General features: G+C 36.2%; 1 protein-coding gene across 1 annotated transcript in view; it reads right to left on the minus strand.

Annotated features, from left to right (window-relative positions):
• The window catches only part of TARBP1 (TAR (HIV-1) RNA binding protein 1), a 454,905-nt gene that overhangs the window by 300,748 nt on the left and 132,642 nt on the right, over nt 1-21,515 (minus strand). Inside the window, exons 16-17 of the mRNA XM_053711098.1 lie at nt 16,253-16,505; nt 15,967-16,155 (exon numbers count right to left, since the gene is read on the minus strand). Coding sequence (XP_053567073.1) covers nt 15,967-16,155; nt 16,253-16,505 — 442 coding nt within the window. The remainder of the gene's footprint in view (nt 1-15,966; nt 16,156-16,252; nt 16,506-21,515) is intronic.

Here is a 21,515-nt window from a genome sequence, read left to right on the forward strand (position 1 = left end):
CTGTCCCTTCAGGGAACTTGCAGATAATCCCTTTTCCAATCCTTCTTGAAGGAAGGATAGAATCCTAGGAATCTTAACCTTGTCCCAAGGGAATCCTTTAGATTCACACCAACAGATATATTTTTTCCAAATTTTGTGGTAAATCTTTCTAGTTACAGGCTTTCTGGCCTGAACAAGAGTATCGATAACAGAATCTGAGAACCCTCGTTTCGATAAAATCAAGCGTTCAATCTCCAAGCAGTCAGCTGGAGTGAAACCAGATTCGGATGTTCGAACGGACCCTGAACAAGCAGGTCTCGTCTCAAAGGTAGCTTCCAAGGTGGAGCCGATGACATATTCACCAGATCTGCATACCAAGTCCTGCGTGGCCACGCAGGAGCTATCAAGATCACCGACGCCCTCTCCTGATTGATCCTGGCTACCAGCCTGGGGATGAGAGGAAACGGCGGGAACACATAAGCTAGTTTGAAGGTCCAAGGTGCTACTAGTGCATCCACTAGAGCCGCCTTGGGATCCCTGGATCTGGACCCGTAGCAAGGAACTTTGAAGTTCTGACGAGAGGCCATCAGATCCATGTCTGGAATGCCCCACAGCTGAGTGACTTGGGCAAAGATTTCCGGATGGAGTTCCCACTCCCCCGGATGCAATGTCTGACGACTCAGAAAATCCGCTTCCCAATTTTCCACTCCTGGGATGTGGATAGCAGACAGGTGGCAGGAGTGAGACTCCGCCCATAGAATGATTTTGGTCACTTCTTCCATCGCTAGGGAACTCCTTGTTCCCCCCTGATGGTTGATGTACGCAACAGTTGTCATGTTGTCTGATTGAAACCGTATGAACTTGGCCCTCGCTAGCTGAGGCCAAGCCTTGAGAGCATTGAATATCGCTCTCAGTTCCAGAATATTTATCGGTAGAAGAGATTCTTCCCGAGACCAAAGACCCTGAGCTTTCAGGGCTCCCCAGACCGCGCCCCAGCCCATCAGACTGGCGTCGGTCGTGACAATGACCCACTCTGGTCTGCGGAATGTCATCCCTTGTGACAGGTTGTCCAGGGACAGCCACCAACGGAGTGAGTCTCTGGTCCTCTGATTTACTTGTATCTTCGGAGACAAGTCTGTATAGTCCCCATTCCACTGACTTAGCATGCACAGTTGTAATGGTCTTAGATGAATGCGCGCAAAAGGAACTATGTCCATTGCCGCTACCATCAACCCGATCACTTCCATGCACTGAGCTATGGAAGGAAGAGGAACGGAATGAAGTATCCGACAAGAGTCTAGAAGTTTTGTTTTTCTGGCCTCTGTCAGAAAAATCCTCATTTCTAAGGAGTCTATTATTGTTCCCAAGAAGGGAACCCTTGTTGACGGGGATAGAGAACTCTTTTCCACGTTCACTTTCCATCCGTGAGATCTGAGAAAGGCCAGGACAATGTCCGTGTGAGCCTTTGCTTGAGGAAGGGACGACGCTTGAATCAGAATGTCGTCCAAGTAAGGTACTACAGCAATGCCCCTTGGTCTTAGCACAGCTAGAAGGGACCCTAGTACTTTTGTGAAAATCCTTGGAGCAGTGGCTAATCCGAAAGGAAGCGCCACGAACTGGTAATGTTTGTCCAGGAATGCGAACCTTAGGAACCGATGATGTTCCTTGTGGATAGGAATATGTAGATACGCATCCTTTAAATCCACCGTGGTCATGAATTGACCTTCCTGGATGGAAGGAAGAATAGTTCGAATGGTTTCCATCTTGAACGATGGAACCTTGAGAAACTTGTTTAAGATCTTGAGATCTAAGATTGGTCTGAACGTTCCCTCTTTTTTGGGAACTATGAACAGATTGGAGTAGAACCCCATCCCTTGTTCTCTTAATGGAACAGGATGAATCACTCCCATTTTTAACAGGTCTTCTACACAATGTAAGAATGCCTGTCTTTTTATGTGGTCTGAAGACAACTGAGACCTGTGGAACCTCCCCCTTGGGGGAAGTCCCTTGAATTCCAGAAGATAACCTTGGGAGACTATTTCTAGCGCCCAAGGATCCAGAACATCTCTTGCCCAAGCCTGAGCGAAGAGAGAGAGTCTGCCCCCCACCAGATCCGGTCCCGGATCGGGGGCCAACATTTCATGCTGTCTTGGTAGCAGTGGCAGGTTTCTTGGCCTGCTTTCCCTTGTTCCAGCCTTGCATTGGTCTCCAAGCTGGCTTGGCTTGAGAAGTATTACCCTCTTGCTTAGAGGACGTAGCACCTTGGGCTGGTCCGTTTCTACGAAAGGGACGAAAATTAGGTTTATTTTTTGCCTTGAAAGGCCGATCCTGAGGAAGGGCGTGGCCCTTACCCCCAGTGATATCAGAGATAATCTCTTTCAAGTCAGGGCCAAACAGCGTTTTCCCCTTGAAAGGAATGTTAAGTAGCTTGTTCTTGGAAGACGCATCAGCCGACCAAGATTTCAACCAAAGCGCTCTGCGCGCCACAATAGCAAACCCAGAATTCTTAGCCGCTAACCTAGCCAATTGCAAAGTGGCGTCTAGGGTGAAAGAATTAGCCAATTTGAGAGCATTGATTCTGTCCATAATCTCCTCAAAAGGAGGAGACTCACTATCGACCGCCTTTATCAGATCATCGAACCAGAAACATGCGGCTGTAGCGACAGGGACAATGCATGAAATTGGTTGTAGAAGGTAACCTTGCTGAACAAACATCTTTTTAAGCAAACCTTCTAATTTTTTATCCATAGGATCTTTGAAAGCACAACTATCCTCTATGGGTATAGTGGTGCGTTTGTTTAAAGTGGAAACCGCTCCCTCGACCTTGGGGACTGTCTGCCATAAGTCCTTTCTGGGGTCGACCATAGGAAACAATTTTTTAAATATGGGGGGAGGGACGAAAGGAATACCGGGCCTTTCCCATTCCTTGTTAACAATGTCCGCCACCCGCTTGGGTATAGGAAAAGCTTCTGGGAGCCCCGGCACCTCTAGGAACTTGTCCATTTTACATAGTTTCTCTGGGATGACCAACTTGTCACAATCATCCAAAGTGGATAATACCTCCTTAAGCAGAATGCGGAGATGTTCCAACTTAAATTTAAATGCAATCACATCAGGTTCAGCCTGTTGAGAAATGTTCCCTGAATCAGTAATTTCTCCCTCAGACAAAACCTCCCTGGCCCCATCAGACTGGGTTAGGGGCCCTTCGGAAATATTATTATCAGCGTCGTCATGCTCTTCAGTATCTAAAACAGAGCAGCTGCGCTTACGCTGATAAGTGTTCATTTTGGCTAAAATGTTTTTGACAGAATTATCCATTACAGCCGTTAATTGTTGCATAGTAAGGAGTATTGGCGCGCTAGATGTACTAGGGGCCTCCTGAGTGGGCAAGACTCGTGTAGACGAAGGAGGGAATGATGCAGTACCATGCTTACTCCCCTCACTTGAGGAATCATCTTGGGCATCATTGTCATTATCACATAAATCACATTTATTTAAATGAATAGGAATTCTGGCTTCCCCACATTCAGAACACAGTCTATCTGGAAGTTCAGACATGTTAAACAGGCATAAACTTGATAACAAAGTACAAAAAACGTTTTAAAATAAAACCGTTACTGTCACTTTAAATTTTAAACTGAACACACTTTATTACTGCAATTGCGAAAAAACATGAAGGAATTGTTCAAAATTCACCAAATTTTCACCACAGTGTCTTAAAGCCTTAAAAGTATTGCACACCAAATTTGGAAGCTTTAACCCTTAAAATAACGGAACCGGAGCCGTTTTGAACTTTAACCCCTTTACAGTCCCTGGTATCTGCTTTGCTGAGACCCAACCAAGCCCAAAGGGGAATACGATACCAAATGACGCCTTCAGAAAGTCTTTTCTAAGTATCAGAGCTCCTCTCACATGCGACTGCATGCCATGCCTCTCAAAAACAAGTGCGCAACACCGGCGCGAAAATGAGGCTCTGCTTATGCTTTGGGAAAGCCCCTAAAGAATAAGGTGTCTAATACAGTGCCTGCCGATATTATTATATCAAAATACCCAGATAAAATGATTCCTCAAGGCTAAATATGTGTTAATAATGAATCGATTTAGCCCAGAAAAAGTCTACAGTCTTAATAAGCCCTTGTGAAGCCCTTATTTACTTGCTGAATAAACATGGCTTACCGGATCCCATAGGGAAAATGACAGCTTCCAGCATTACATCGTCTTGTTAGAATGTGTCATACCTCAAGCAGCAAGAGACTGCACACTGTTCCCCCAACTGAAGTTAATTGCTCTCAACAGTCCTGTGTGGAACAGCCATGGATTTTAGTGACGGTTGCTAAAATCATTTTCCTCATACAAACAGAAATCTTCATCTCTTTTCTGTTTCTGAGTAAATAGTACATACCAGCACTATTTCAAAATAACAAACTCTTGATTGAATAATAAAAACTACAGTTAAACACTAAAAAACTCTAAGCCATCTCCGTGGAGATGTTGCCTGTACAACGGCAAAGAGAATGACTGGGGTAGGCGGAGCCTAGGAGGGATCATGTGACCAGCTTTGCTGGGCTCTTTAGGTCAAAAAATAGGTGGCGCAAGTGAATGCTGTTCTGACTAATAATGGTGTAAAATGTATTTCAGATTCCTTGTGTGTCTGATAATGTTCTCACCTTACATAGACTGTATTGAAATTTCAAGTGTAAATGGTGTCTCTCCAGGACAATAAAGCTTCTAGATTCAAATTCTATAGTTTAAATATATATATATTTATTAAATAAAAGATTCTTGTTTATTAAATGAACGATTCTTATATATGAGATCAAAATAATGATCTATTCACAAGTGATAATCAGTTGACAATTTAAAACATTTGGTAAAATATAAAATATGATAGTACAATATTAAAAACACCGGTGTTCATCATAAACAAAAAACTATAAAAACTCAAATTGAGATAATATAAGCAAGCAGGTGTACTCAGAAGATAAAACCAAAAAATAAACAGAGGAGACTCATGTACCTCTAAGCGTATGACTATCAAAAAACATATATAAATGCATATATGAGTATATGAACCATATGTCTGGTATCCGTTAAACTGGCGTATATATATACTTCACAGATGTATAAGGGTTAAGCACATATTATACAGTTCCTTATTGCTTAATGTTCTGGCAAAACATGGGGTGGTTATCCTTCCGTCAAAAATATATTTGAGCCAATGTATATTGAAACAAGTGTGGCAAAATGTAGCCAGTAATATGTAGCTGCAGTGTTATTTCTTAGATTTCAGCGTCTCTGTTTTTTAATCAGAGGTAGGTTTACATACAGTTTTTAGCTTGGTGTAGCGATTCCTTCCTTAAAAACAGTGCACTGTTGACGTCTTCCCTCTGCTGTGCAGAAAAAGCCGGTGGAGTACTAAGTCCCTTAGCCTCCGTTTACCAGCTGTGTTGGTAGTTGTTTCCTTAGATTCGTTGTTTACCCAGTAATGGGCCTTGATGGTATTCTTATGAGCTCCGGTCACAACTTGCTTCTTTCTTTGTGAGTGTATAACCCAGACTCGGTCTTTATTTTCACCGGTCTCCTTGCTGTTATCACAGCTGACAAAGTTCTCCTCTGGAGCTGAGTTGTTTTGGCTCACTTCTTAATTTCAAGTGATCAGGTTTCTACGCGTTTCGGCGTTCTGCCTTTCTCAAGATACCTGATTGAACCACCTGTAGCCTTTTTATCTGGATCTCCCATGTTCCATCTCTTCAGCTTAACCCTTAATGTTTCTGTTTCTTGTGGATTCGTTTAGAGTTTTGCTGTAATCTTAGTTCTTCCACTGTCCTTTGTGAAAGGTTTTCTTAAAATAATTATATTTTTTATTTAAATCCTCAGGTTCATTTTCTCCATATTAGACATCACATAAACAGTAATATTTGGTTCATATATTTCAAGTTCATATTTACAGATATTCTACATTCTTTTTATATGCCTAATTCAACTTGATATAAGGAAACTTACTATAAAAATATGTAATTATAATATTATAGTAATAATAGTATATATATATATTCCAGAAAATTAATATAATTAATTTATAAAGTTTGTGTGAATATGTAAATGTTCAATTAGCTAATTTTTGTGATTCTAAATCAGATATTAATTCTATATAGAGTATACTTATACAGTCCTGTATTCTTGTTATACTTGTGTAGTGGGGTATTTCATCATCTCATATATAGGTGTTATTTATACATAAGTGTTGTTTATCCAGGTTGTAGAAAAGATACTGGAAGTGCTTATGATACACAAATCTTTAATAGTTATCTAGAAACATATATTGTTTTATTAACATCCGTGGTCACCTATAATCAATGACTCTTGTTTTTATATTCCTGCCATATGTTGTCACCTCATTTCCTACTATATTCTTTACCTCGATATAAGTTATGTGTGTGTTTGTATCTTACTAATGGAGAGTTGTATTCATATAGCGTATTACTTTATATACAAGGAAGTATTGATTGTATTATAAGTCTATATTATAGAATTAAGGTCTAGTTCACTATTTAATCCCTTAGGGAATAAGGTCCCCATTCTAAAGATAATTTCAGCTTCTTTATGGAGTAACTTTCTCTCCATGTTCCCTCCTCTATTGTCTTCTCTTACTAGTTTAATGCCCCAATATTTTAGTTCTTTTGGATTGCTATTATGATGTTCCTTAAAGTGTACATACAGTCTTGTATTTTCTTTGCCCTGCTCTATGCACCAAATGTGTTCTCTAATTCGCTCTCTGAGACTTCTGCTCGTTTGTCCCAGGTATTGTAATTTGCACGAACACTGTAATATGTATATGACATTATTGTCTGTGCATCTTATTATGTCATTTATTTTAAAAATCATGTTGTTACTTGTTGAAATTATTTGATTCGTTTTATGGCTAAATTGGCAAGACTTACAATCATAACAGGGAAAGAAACCTGTTAGTCGCTCCCCTTTTAGATTCACTATGTTGTTGGTAGTTTTACATTTATATTCACTTGGTGAAAGTATGTTCTTAAGGTTTGTTGCTTTTCTATATATTATATCTGGTGTTGGTTTAAGTTGTTTTCCAATGACTGGGTCACTTCTGGCCAAATGCCAGTGTTTCTTAATGATATTTTGTACTTGTTTATATTGTGCTGAATATGTTGTTATAAAGGGTATTTTTAACATGTTGAAGTCAGTTTCTTCGGTTTGATTTAGTTTTTTATCTTCTAGTAGTGTTTCTCTCTTTATTTCTCTAACTATGTTTTTTGTATTAATGATTTGTATTTCATTATATCCTTTTTCTACAAACCTGTCCTGTATAGTCAGTGCTTGTCTGTCAAAGTCTGCTATGTCGCTACAGTTACGTCTAATACGTGAAAACTGTCCTTTCGGTATGTTTTTTTTCCACTTTATGTGGTGACTACTGTTGCGTTCAATATAGTTGTTAGCATCGATTTTTTTTAAAAATGTAGTGGTGTTGATTTTATTGTCAGTGATAGATACCTCAATGTCTAGAAAGCTGATGTGTTCCTTACTGCATTCATGGCTAAATAAAAGTCCCAAGTTATTACTGTTAAGATCTTCCATGAATAGTAAAAATAGTTCCTGGTCCCCCTCCCAGATGATAAAGACGTCATCTATAAAACGTTTAAAGAGCACGAGATTCGCACCCCAAGGAGTAGAGTTTATAAAATTCTCCTCAAATTTTCCCACGAATAAATTCGCGTAGCTGGGTGCGAATCTCGTGCCCATTGCAGTGCCTCTTTGTTGGAGGTAATACTTTCCATCAAATTTAAAATAGTTATTCTGTAAAATAAAAGCCATACAATCTAAAATAAATTTTTGTTGAATGGGATTCATATCTTTATCTTGTTTTAGATACATTTCTGTAGCTTCTAGCCCATGTGTGTGTTCAATACAGGTGTAAAGTGAGCTTACATCGCACGTAGCCATTAAGTAATTGTCCTTCCATTTTATGTCTTTAATGATATTGAGAAAATGTTTGGTGTCTTTTAAATAAGAGGATATGTTCTTTACATGTTTCTGCAGAAAAAAGTCAACATACTGTGAGAGGTTGGAAGTTAACGAATCAATGCCCGATATGATGGGGCGTCCTGGTGGATTTGATATATCTTTATGTACTTTTGGCAAAAAATAGAACACAGGTGTTCTGGGGTATTCTGTGTTAAGGAATTTGAATTCTTGGGTGTTAATTATTCCTTTAGTTTTTGCCTCTATCAGCATGTTGTCGAGATTATTTTTCATTCTATTTATAGGGTTATTGACAAGTTTCTTATATGTCACTGTATCTCCTAATAGTCTATATGCTTCTGTCAGATATTTACTTGTATCCATAATTACGACCCCTCCCCCTTTGTCTGCTTGTTTTATAATGATGTTTTTATTCTCTTTAAGTCCTTTGAGGGTTTGTTTTTCTTTTTTGGTCATATTCCACTTCATGTCTTTATTAGTGTCTATTTTATCTATATCTTCTTTCACTTTCCTTTCAAACATCTCTATTGCGCTCCCTTTTTCATGAGTTGGAAAGAAGTTGGATTTTTGTTTTAAATTAGTATGTATATATGTGGGGTCTTCATTAGCATAATTCATTATTGGATTTTTCATGAAATATTTTTTCAGGGTTAATTTCCTAGTTAGTTGGTTCACATTAATTAGAGTTTCAAACTTATTAAGTTTGTTTGCCGGAGCAAATGATAATCCTTTGCTTAATATGGATGTTTCTTCTTGACTTAATGTTATTTTACTTAGGTTGAAAATACCTCTTGTTTTTACTTTGATTTCTTGGTTGCCTTTTTTGCACTTTCTAGTCCCTCTTCCTCTACCTCCTCTAGTCTTCGTTTTCCCTTTGGAGGGTCGTGTGACTGTATTGGTCCCTCCTCTAAAAAAGATTTTGATGTACCTACTTTTGTTTGTGTTGATGTTTCACCAGTGTTATTTTCTTCTGTTAGTGAACTAAATCTATTCTGTGTCTTAACTTCCCATTTGTTAGGTGTTTGTCTCTTTTCTGTGTGTGATTTATAATTACTATCTTTTTGTAACTGTTTGTGTCTTCGTGGATCTCTATTATGTTGTGGAGTGTGCTGATCCTCATTGCTATAGTAGGGATCTTTCCATTCATTATGTGCTGATCTATTAGTTACGTGATAATGTGACTCCCTTCTTTGTGTATTCCAATGTCTACTCCCATAATATGTGTTGTAGTGTCTATTTTTCTCAAAGTGATTATCTTGTCTTCTCTCTCTTTCTTCATGGTTTCTCCCATAGTGGTAATTTTCATTATCGTGAAATTCTCTCCTATTCCTAGTGTCATTATATCTATCATCATAATCTCTATTCCTATCCCAATCGTTCCTAAATCTCCTTCTTCCTCTATTATGATATGTTTCATCTGTATACCAATTCCGTCTGTCATTATCGTTTGTGTAACCCTTTCTGTTTCCATGTCTCATTTCTCTCTGATAATTTTCATTTTTGTTTTTATATTGCTCGTCATGTTTCCTATCTTTAAATCTGTCAATTGTATTTATGTTGATTGTAGAATTATCATTGTATTTATTGTGATCTTTCAAATTTAGATTCTTATTGGGATTTGTGGATATGGTGTTTTCCTCTAATGTGTTTTTTTTACTAAATATGTGTGCGCTGTTAGAATTTACATCTGTAATATCATCTTCATCTGAATTCCCATTTTTATTATAGTCTTCTAGATCGCGTCTAAATTTTTTCCATTTAATTTCTAATACCCCTAACTTTAAATCTTCCAGGTTTTTTATAATCTCCTGTTGTCTCAGGTTAGACGTCTCTTTAAGTTTAATTCCCTCTAATTTATTTTTACTTTCTTGGATCTTTTCTCCTATTTCTACTATAGAAATATTCCTTGCTTTAATAATAATGTTAATCAGTCCTATGGAGGCTGTTTCGAGTGTATCATACCACTCTTTATTTAGTTCTTCATTAAGTTTGAATGTACAATCTTTTTTTAAACGTAGGCCTCTAGGGACCATTTTTTCATTATTGTATTTATTTAGAAATGCTATTTCTAATTTTTGTTTGATTTCTTTAATCAAAATGTTTTCTAGGTCATCTAGAATTTCTGTTTCGTCGATTTTATTCATTCTAGTCGGTGTGTGTGTAGGATTTAATACATTAAGCCTAGTGTCAATGTCTTCCAGAATGTTATTCCTCATATTAAAAATATCCATTTTCTGATTCTGTATATATACCACTATCCAACTGTATGACAATCAAGGGATGGCAAAAGATAAAACAGTATATGATAGTGATTGCCTTTTCAGTCGGGCAGAACTAAGCTCACCTTAAAAAACTATCCCAACGGTTTTGTGTACAATAGGTCAAAAAATAGGTGGCGCAAGTGAATGCTGTTCTGACTAATAATGGTGTAAAATGTATTTCAGATTCCTTGTGTGTCTGATAATGTTCTCACCTTACATAGACTGTATTGAAATTTCAAGTGTAAATGGTGTCTCTCCAGGACAATAAAGCTTCTAGATTCAAATTCTATAGTTTAAATATATATATATTTATTAAATAAAAGATTCTTGTTTATTAAATGAACGATTCTTATATATGAGATCAAAATAATGATCTATTCACAAGTGATAATCAGTTGACAATTTAAAACATTTGGTAAAATATAAAATATGATAGTACAATATTAAAAACACCGGTGTTCATCATAAACAAAAAACTATAAAAACTCAAATTGAGATAATATAAGCAAGCAGGTGTACTCAGAAGATAAAACCAAAAAATAAACAGAGGAGACTCATGTACCTCTAAGCGTATGACTATCAAAAAACATATATAAATGCATATATGAGTATATGAACCATATGTCTGGTATCCGTTAAACTAGCGTATATATATACTTCACAGATGTATAAGGGTTAAGCACATATTATACAGTTCCTTATTGCTTAATGTTCTGACGTTTTATAGATGACGTCTTTATCATCTGGGAGGGGGACCAGGAACTATTTTTACTATTCATGGAAGATCTTAACAGTAATAACTTGGGACTTTTATTTAGCCATGAATGCAGTAAGGAACACATCAGCTTTCTAGACATTGAGGTATCTATCACTGACAATAAAATCAACACCACTACATTTTTTAAAAAAATCGATGCTAACAACTATATTGAACGCAACAGTAGTCACCACATAAAGTGGAAAAAAAACATACCGAAAGGACAGTTTTCACGTATTAGACGTAACTGTAGCGACATAGCAGACTTTGACAGACAAGCACTGACTATACAGGACAGGTTTGTAGAAAAAGGATATAATGAAATACAAATCATTAATACAAAAAACATAGTTAGAGAAATAAAGAGAGAAACACTACTAGAAGATAAAAAACTAAATCAAACCGAAGAAACTGACTTCAACATGTTAAAAATACCCTTTATAACAACATATTCAGCACAATATAAACAAGTACAAAATATCATTAAGAAACACTGGCATTTGGCCAGAAGTGACCCAGTCATTGGAAAACAACTTAAACCAACACCAGATATAATATATAGAAAAGCAACAAACCTTAAGAACATACTTTCACCAAGTGAATATAAATGTAAAACTACCAACAACATAGTGAATCTAAAAGGGGAGCGACTAACAGGTTTCTTTCCCTGTTATGATTGTAAGTCTTGCCAATTTAGCCATAAAACGAATCAAATAATTTCAACAAGTAACAACATGATTTTTAAAATAAATGACATAATAAGATGCACAGACAATAATGTCATATACATATTACAGTGTTCGTGCAAATTACAATACCTGGGACAAACGAGCAGAAGTCTCAGAGAGCGAATTAGAGAACACATTTGGTGCATAGAGCAGGGCAAAGAAAATACAAGACTGTATGTACACTTTAAGGAACATCATAATAGCAATCCAAAAGAACTAAAATATTGGGGCATTAAACTAGTAAGAGAAGACAATAGAGGAGGGAACATGGAGAGAAAGTTACTCCATAAAGAAGCTGAAATTATCTTTAGAATGGGGACCTTATTCCCTAAGGGATTAAATAGTGAACTAGACCTTAATTCTATAATATAGACTTATAATACAATCAATACTTCCTTGTATATAAAGTAATACGCTATATGAATACAACTCTCCATTAGTAAGATACAAACACACACATAACTTATATCGAGGTAAAGAATATAGTAGGAAATGAGGTGACAACATATGGCAGGAATATAAAAACAAGAGTCATTGATTATAGGTGACCACGGATGTTAATAAAACAATATATGTTTCTAGATAACTATTAAAGATTTGTGTATCATAAGCACTTCCAGTATCTTTTCTACAACCTGGATAAACAACACTTATGTATAAATAACACCTATATATGAGATGATGAAATACCCCACTACACAAGTATAACAAGAATACAGGACTGTATAAGTATACTCTATATAGAATTAATATCTGATTTAGAATCACAAAAATTAGCTAATTGAACATTTACATATTCACACAAACTTTATAAATTAATTATATTAATTTTCTGGAATATATATATATATATACTATTATTACTATAATATTATAATTACATATTTTTATAGTAAGTTTCCTTATATCAAGTTGAATTAGGCATATAAAAAGAATGTAGAATATCTGTAAATATGAACTTGAAATATATGAACCAAATATTACTGTTTATGTGATGTCTAATATGGAGAAAATGAACCTGAGGATTTAAATAAAAAATATAATTATTTTAAGAAAACCTTTCACAAAGGACAGTGGAAGAACTAAGATTACAGCAAAACTCTAAACGAATCCACAAGAAACAGAAACATTAAGGGTTAAGCTGAAGAGATGGAACATGGGAGATCCAGATAAAAAGGCTACAGGTGTTTCAATCAGGTATCTTGAGAAAGGCAGAACGCCGAAACGCGTAGAAACCTGATCACTTGAAATTAAGAAGTGAGCCAAAACAACTCAGCTCCAGAGGAGAACTTTGTCAGCTGTGATAACAGCAAGGAGACCGGTGAAAATAAAGACCGAGTCTGGGTTATACACTCACAAAGAAAGAAGCAAGTTGTGACCGGAGCTCATAAGAATACCATCAAGGCCCATTACTGGGTAAACAACGAATCTAAGGAAACAACTACCAACACAGCTGGTAAACGGAGGCTAAGGGACTTAGTACTCCACCGGCTTTTTCTGCACAGCAGAGGGAAGACGTCAACAGTGCACTGTTTTTAAGGAAGGAATCGCTACACCAAGCTAAAAACTGTATGTAAACCTACCTCTGATTAAAAAACAGAGACGCTGAAATCTAAGAAATAACACTGCAGCTACATATTACTGGCTACATTTTGCCACACTTGTTTCAATATACATTGGCTCAAATATATTTTTGACGGAAGGATAACCACCCCATGTTTTGCCAGAACATTAAGCAATAAGGAACTGTATAATATGTGCTTAACCCTTATACATCTGTGAAGTATATATATACGCTAGTTTAACGGATACCAGACATATGGTTCATATACTCATATATGCATTTATATATGTTTTTTGATAGTCATACGCTTAGAGGTACATGAGTCTCCTCTGTTTATTTTTTGGTTTTATCTTCTGAGTACACCTGCTTGCTTATATTATCTCAATTTGAGTTTTTATAGTTTTTTGTTTATGATGAACACCGGTGTTTTTAATATTGTACTATCATATTTTATATTTTACCAAATGTTTTAAATTGTCAACTGATTATCACTTGTGAATAGATCATTATTTTGATCTCATATATAAGAATCGTTCATTTAATAAACAAGAATCTTTTATTTAATAAATATATATATATTTAAACTATAGAATTTGAATCTAGAAGCTTTATTGTCCTGGAGAGACACCATTTACACTTGAAATTTCAATACAGTCTATGTAAGGTGAGAACATTATCAGACACACAAGGAATCTGAAATACATTTTACACCATTATTAGTCAGAACAGCATTCACTTGCGCCACCTATTTTTTGACCTATTGTACACAAAACCGTTGGGATAGTTTTTTAAGGTGAGCTTAGTTCTGCCCGACTGAAAAGGCAATCACTATCATATACTGTTTTATCTTTTGCTGGGCTCTTTGCCATTTCCTGTTGGGGAAGAGAATATCCCACAAGTAAGGATGACGCCGTGGACCGGACACACCTATGTTGGAGAAAGGATATCAAGAGAATGAAGCAAATTAGATAATAGTAGTAAATTGGAAAGGTGTTTAAAAGTGCATGCTCTTTCTAAATCATGAAAGAAAAATTGTGGGTTTCGTGTCCCTTTAAATAATCAGATGACAAAACATGGTAGCACTTACTTGTTGAAGAAAACTATCTGTATTCTGTTTTTAGCAAATTATGTAAGTTTTTTTTTTCTTTTCTTTTACCTGTCCGCCTGGTGGCAGTTAGCCAATCACAAGTTCATTTGGAACTGTTGAAATCCCCTATGAAATCACAGGCACAGCATGAATGTGCTCAAGTACATTGAGAATGCACTTAGTGTGAATGAATGTTGGGTTACAACTGTCATAAAGAGTTTTATTATTCACAAACATGCAACAGTAATATATTCATATTATATTCTTTCATTTGATTTTATTATTCTTTATTATTAAATTATTTATTATTCAAATTATTATTTTGTGCATATGGGCATAACATTATTTGTTATCATTTTCTATAGGGAAGATTATTTTGATTTTTTACAATTTTTTTGTACTTACTTATTCATAAAGGAACTTATATTCTCAAGCATCAATGTGATTCTTTACAGAGGTGCTGTCCTTTTATAAATCTCAAGGCACCGGCCTGGAACAAACTATAACCATGCTGTAAACAAGCGAGTGCACGTTCGCTTTGCATATAGGCGCACTGTGACTGTAATCATAGTACAGTGTCATAGTATTAATTTAAAAGTGACATCAATATTCTCATTCAATGAGTTTTGTCATGTCTTTTCAAATTAAAAAAACATTCCGATCCTTTAGAAAACTTAGTGATAAACCAATTTATCACAAGATTTTCAAATGCATTTGTGGTTCCTTAACACCTCCTATACTTTACATGTGGCAATTCGACAAGGGCATTCCAATCCTTCAGAAAAAATTTCCATCAGCTTTTCAAATGGTTGTTGGGCTTTTCAATAGACTTAACCTCTTGAACACCCATTTTGGCCGGTCCCAAGTGGCATATCTTGGTTGTTTACAAAGCTTTTTGTTAGTGTAAAAGTAAACAAACATGATTGTTTTTTTCTATAATAAATAGTTAAAATGACTGCTGTTATCTGTAATGAGTCTGATGATTTATGCAATGCAATCTAATTACATTTTTACACAGATGATGCTCAAGAATCAGCATTGCAAGTTGCAGGCTCACTGTTGCAGTGGTTTAATTGACAAATATCAAGTAAATACTTGTGCAATAATAAATGTAAAAGACAGATGCTGCCTTGCATGCAGGTAGGCTTGTCCCATGGCTGGAAACTGTGCCCAACTACATAATGACAAATGGGGCCAATTGCATGAATTCATATTATTGGTCAAATGTAGAAGGAAAAATTATCAATACTGAAATTAATAAGCAGTATCATTTTATTTTCGCTTCTGTGAAGGTCAGTGAAAGTAGCTACGGAAAAAAAAAACGTGAGAAGTCTGAAACGCGTGTTTCTTATAGATTTAGTTGTGTTATATCAGTTGTAAATTTGAATTTTTTACCATTTTAAAATTGAATTGATTGGAATGGCTTTGAAAAAAACAAATCACCCAGTGATGTGTTTGCTGATGAATTCTGATAGATTTAAAAGGCAGAGTATTTTGGTTAGATTGAATTAATGAAGAATGGTAAAAGACATCCAACATTTTGAATCTTATAATAGATTATTATTAGTAAAATGTAAAAAACCAACCTCTTTTATTCTTTGATACACCTCACCCTTAGTGGAAGCAGCAACTGACAAGACTTCATTACTGAATACAAACTCCACAAAAGCTTTTAAATTTGGCCAGAAAACAAACTGTGTAGAGCACAAAGATGAAATAATATTCCAAGCCATGTTTATGGATTCTGTACACAAATCTTGGGAGGAATTCATTACCTGTGAAACAAGAGAAGAGAAGGAGGGAGAACAAGTTTGTATAAATTCCTTTTCTATTTTATTTGGAACCCATGTATGGGGAATCTGTTCTAATTACCTTAGGTACAAGAAGCTTCATACAATGGAAAATAGGTACTGCCTGATCAGAGGGTAGAATAGAAAGAGCATCAAGTGCCAATTGCAGTGCTGCTGCAGGTGTCTGAAAGAGTAATGGCTCAGGGGTGTCAGTGTCTGATGTTTGTAAACAGTGACATTGGTAAAGGACATAATGCAAGCACACCCACTGGTCATGTAGGTAACGTGCAACTATTTTACCCCATCCCCGAGAAGAAGTGGTTTCCTCCAGTGAGCTGTAAACATAAGAAATACCGTTTTTAATGTGTGGATTAGTGGATATACCTCAAAAAGTTCATTAGACATTCTTCGATTATTTGAAGTATATGCAACATAAAGGACACTGAACCCAAATTTTTTCTTTCATGGTTCAGATAGAGCATGACATTTTAAGCAACGTTCTTATTTACTCCTATTATCAAATTTTCTTCATTCTCTTGGTACCTTTATTTGAAATGCAAGAATGTAAGTTAAGATGCAGGCCCATTTTTCGTGAACAACCTTGGTTGTCCTTGCTGATTGGTGGAAAAATTCATCCACCAATAAAAAACTGCTGTCCAGAGTTCTGAACCCCAAAAAAAAGCTTAGATGCCTTCTTTTTCAAATAAAGATAGCAAGAGAACGAAGAAAAATTGATAATAGGAGTAAATTAGAAAGTTGATTAAAATTGCATGCTCAATCTGAATCACGAAAAAAAAAGTGTGGGTTCAGTGTCCCTTTAAATCTGTCACAGAACGTCAGAATTAATAAACAAAAAAAAGTATTAATTAAAATGTTATCGTTTGAACTATGTATATATTACACTTCAGTGTTTTTGCACCCAAGTGACAAGTTTTATCTGCTGAACTGTTGCGTATATGATAAAGCTAAAAAGAATAAGCTCTATAAAAGACAAGCGATACTTCACGCACAGATAATGAGTTGGAGCTATAAGCATAACACAGGTATTATGAATAAATATTAATGGCAATATATATAAAATAATATCAGGTTGAAATAAACAAAACAAAAATTGATAATTTTGAACCAAAGGAAGATAAGGTCCAAAGGCTGCCAAGGCAACCTTCTTGGTTATCAGTCACAGGTCAAATACTAGATGCTCTTCCACTGATATATTGGGCCAAGGGTTCAAAACCATAAAGAAGTGTGGCGCCACATATCCTGTGCACACAAAAACTGTTGCCTAGCTAATTTACTTTGGACAAACTGCAGCTACTTTCCAAATAACCAGATTGAAATCTAATCAACATGTATATTTATTAAAATGTTCAATTAAAAGCTTTGTGATGTGTATATCTCAGCCTTGGAGCAAGTATTGGCTGTTTCATCAAGCAAATGACACAAAAATTCCCCAGGAATTGGGACCCAGAAAGTTTCAAAGGCTGACTTTTTTGTGGACAAGATTTGGACCATATACAATCCTGTTTCCATGTATAAGGATTCTTACTACTGTAGTAGGTAGAAACATATGAATTAGATTACATATAGCCCAGCAAGAACCTATTTGGAGAAAGGGATTTGAACCCAAAATGATTGAGGGAGCTATGCACCAACAAAAAGGTTATGACAAGCAGGATGGGTCTTCATATGGTTCTCCTTAAAGTGTGTAACATTAACTTATTTTATAAGTTCATAACGTGACCCTGGTATTGCCCCAAGATATGCTCCTTCTGGAACCGAGTAACCTACTGGTTGCCCAAAGTGCTGAATTCTAAAGTATAACTAACTCTCGGATGTCATACAGTTTGATAGCAAATCGCCTATGAAAGGTACGGACACATTATATACTATCATTATATACTATACTATTGTTTGGTAGAAAATGTGTATTTAGTCACTGGCTGAAGAAGGGGGCACTCGCTGTTGGTAATCTCAAAATGTTTCTTCTACACTATATTATTTGTGAACAATATAAATATGGATAAGAATTCATAGTAACAAGTCCCAAACAAATATAGCCTTACAGGCTGCAATATCTATCACTCTAGTAGAGGATTACTTAGCGTTAAAAGTAACAGTCTAGTCAAAATTAAATTTTCAGGATTCAAATAGGACATGCAATTTTAAACAACTTTCCAATTTACTTTTATCATCAAATTTGCTTTGTTCACTTTGTATTCTTTGTTGAAAGCTAAAACTAGCTAGGCTTATATGCTAATTTATATATCCTTAAAGGCTGCCTCTTATCTCAGTGCATTATGACAGTTTTGCACAGCTAGACAGTGCTAGTTCATGTGTGCAATATAGATAAAACTTGTGCTCACTCCTGTGAAGTTATTTATGAGTCAGTGCTGATTGGCTAAAACTGAAATAAGCAGGCAGTCTGCAGAGGCTTAGATACAAGGTAATCACGGAGGTAAAAAGTATATTAATATAATCATGTTGATTATGCAAAACTGAGGAATGGTAAATAAAGGGATTATCTATTTTTTTACAATAAAAATTCTGGAGTAGACTGTCCCTTTAATAACTGGACCCTCTGTTTCCTTAAAGGGACAGTCAACACCAGAATTTTTGTTGTTTAAAAAGAAAGATAATCCCTTTATTACACATTCCCCAGTTTTGCATAACCAACACAGTTATAATAATACACTTTTTACCTCTGTAATTACCTTGTATCTAAGCTTCTGCTGACTGTCCCCTTATTTCAGTTCTTTTGACAGACTTGCATTTTAGCCAATCAGTGCTCACTCCTAGGTCACTTCACGTGCATGAGCTCAATGTTATCTATATGAAACACATTAATCTAATGCCCTCTAGTGGTCAAAATGCATTCAGATTAGAGGCAGTCTTCAAGGTCTAAGAAATTAGCATATGAACCTCCTAAGTTTAGCTTTCAACTACGAATACCAAGAGAACAAAGCAAAATTGGTGATTAAAAGTAAATTGGGAAGTTGTTAAAATTACATTCCCTATTTAAATCATGAAAGTTTTTTTGGGACTTGACTGTCCCTTTAAACATATATAATGGTAAAAACTAGCCCCCTCCTAGACAAAAGGCAACATAGAAAAGACTGGAAGCCAGTACCAGTTTTAAAAAAAATAAAGCAATCTTTATGAATGTTGGAATTTTGGAGGTGGTTTTGTTTAAAAAAAATTTGGGGGAAGAAGATTCCTACCTTGATTTGGAAATAAAGGTCAGATTCCTAATCTAACTGGGGAATTGGCTCTTTCATTGACTGAAATATGTTCATATTATAAGCCTACATTTTAAAAAATGTATAAAAATTGTATATAGAGTTTGAGAGTGCAGTCCACTTATTGGTTTTGCATGTGTCTAGGGGAGGATACAAATAGTTGTAAGACCTTTAGGAATTCTAAGTGTGTGCAGTGTTCCCTCTAAGGCCAGTTTTGTATGCAGCCCAGCAGTGAAACAGTTATTAAAAGAGCCATACCTTACAGTCTGCATTGTGCAGTGTGTGCTAATTGCAGGGTGCAGTTACCTAATTAACTGTTTCACTGCTGGGCAGCACACAAAACTGACCTTAGATGGAACACTGTTTGGAAGCCGGCTGTAGGCAAAGATAAATGTTTGGCCAAATACTGTAACTAACTCTTTACCTTTATGCTTTTAGGCTAGCTATAAGCATCCAAGTGAGTGCTAACTGTTCTGCTTGCTTGATCGATTTGTGTGATTTCTCCTATTGGGCTTTGCACCCAGGCAAGCGTGGGGTTAAATGCTTGAGTCACTGATTGCAAATACAGCTGCCTGCTAATTTGCAAGTGGCTTAGGATGTGTACCTACGCCAGTTTGTAAGTGCAGTCCACCTCTGGGTTTTGTGTGTATTACTTTTTATTATAGTCACAGTACCTTGTAAAAGATAAGTCATGTTCTACTTTAAAGCTTTGAAAGAAAATTTAAAAAAAAAGGGTAACATAAAAAAAGTCCAGAACTTTTGCAATGTTGCATGGCAGAAAAAAAGACCTTGCTATGCAAGAGTTTCTGCCAAATCACTATGTTTAGTGTACAACTGATATTGTCTCAATATATAAGAGTAATATTAAACTGTCCTGTAAAAGTGTTTTCAGCTTAAAGGGGCATGAAACCCAACATTTTTCTGTTTCTTATTTTTAATGATTCAAATAGAGTGCGTGATTTTAAACAACTTTCCAATTTACTTATTTTATCCAATTTTCTTAATTTTCTTGTTATTCGTTTTTGAAGGAGCAGCTATGCACTACTAGGAGCTATCTGAAGACATCTGGTGAACCACCAGTGAAAAGAGGCATTTTTGTGTAGCCACCAATCAGCAGCTAGTTCTCAGTAATGTAATTGCTGCTGCTCCTGAGCCTACCTAGATATGCTTTTCAGCTAAGGATACCAAGAGAATGTAGCAAATTAGATAACAGAAGCAAATTGTTTTAAAATCACATATTCTGCCTAAATCATGAAGGAAAAATATTGGGTTTCATGTTCCTTTAATGTGTTCCAAATGAACCCCTACTGAAGAGTATTGCATTTATGGCATGGTCAGCTTTATTTATGGCTACAGCTATTAATTATTGTTTAGACTTATACAATGATATGTGGCTCTTAAAGCGTTGTTTCTTAAAGGGTCATTAAACATATGGGGCCCGATCCGATATGCAGCAACGCCAAATTTTGCGCTGTTTGGTATCCTATATACGGCGTAACATAGAAGTTACGCTTGTATATTTCACCCTTCGGCCGTAGTTTTTTGGCCCATAGACTGATATACCAAACCAGCGCAGTTTGGTATCCAATATACAGCGTAAGGACTTACATGGCGAAAATGGAGAAATCTTACTCCATTTTCACCTTGCCACAAAATGCAGGCGTAGTAAGCCTTATGCTGAGTATTGGAGTCCCGTAACTCCCTAAACTGCCTGAAAAATAAAACCTAACACCTAACGCATGCGCAATGTCTATCTACCTGTCAACCGCAATCCCCCGCCGCAATCCCTAATAAAGTGCTTAACCCCTAAACCGCCGCTCCCGGGCCCCGCCGCCACCTACATTAAATGTATTACCGCCTAATCTGACACCCCCACACAGCCGCCACCTGTTTTAAATATATTAACCCCTAATATGATCCCCCTACACCGCCGCCACCTATTTTAAATATATTAACCCCTAATCTAATCCCCCTACACCGCTGCCACCTATTTTAAATATATGAACCCCTAATATGATCCCCCTACACTGCCGCCACCTATATTAAATATATTACCCCCTAATCTGATCCCCCTACACCGCCGCCACCTATTTTAAATATATTAACCCC

Source organism: Bombina bombina, chromosome 4, assembly GCF_027579735.1.
Source record: "Bombina bombina isolate aBomBom1 chromosome 4, aBomBom1.pri, whole genome shotgun sequence".
Classification (NCBI taxonomy): Eukaryota; Metazoa; Chordata; class Amphibia; order Anura; family Bombinatoridae; genus Bombina; species Bombina bombina.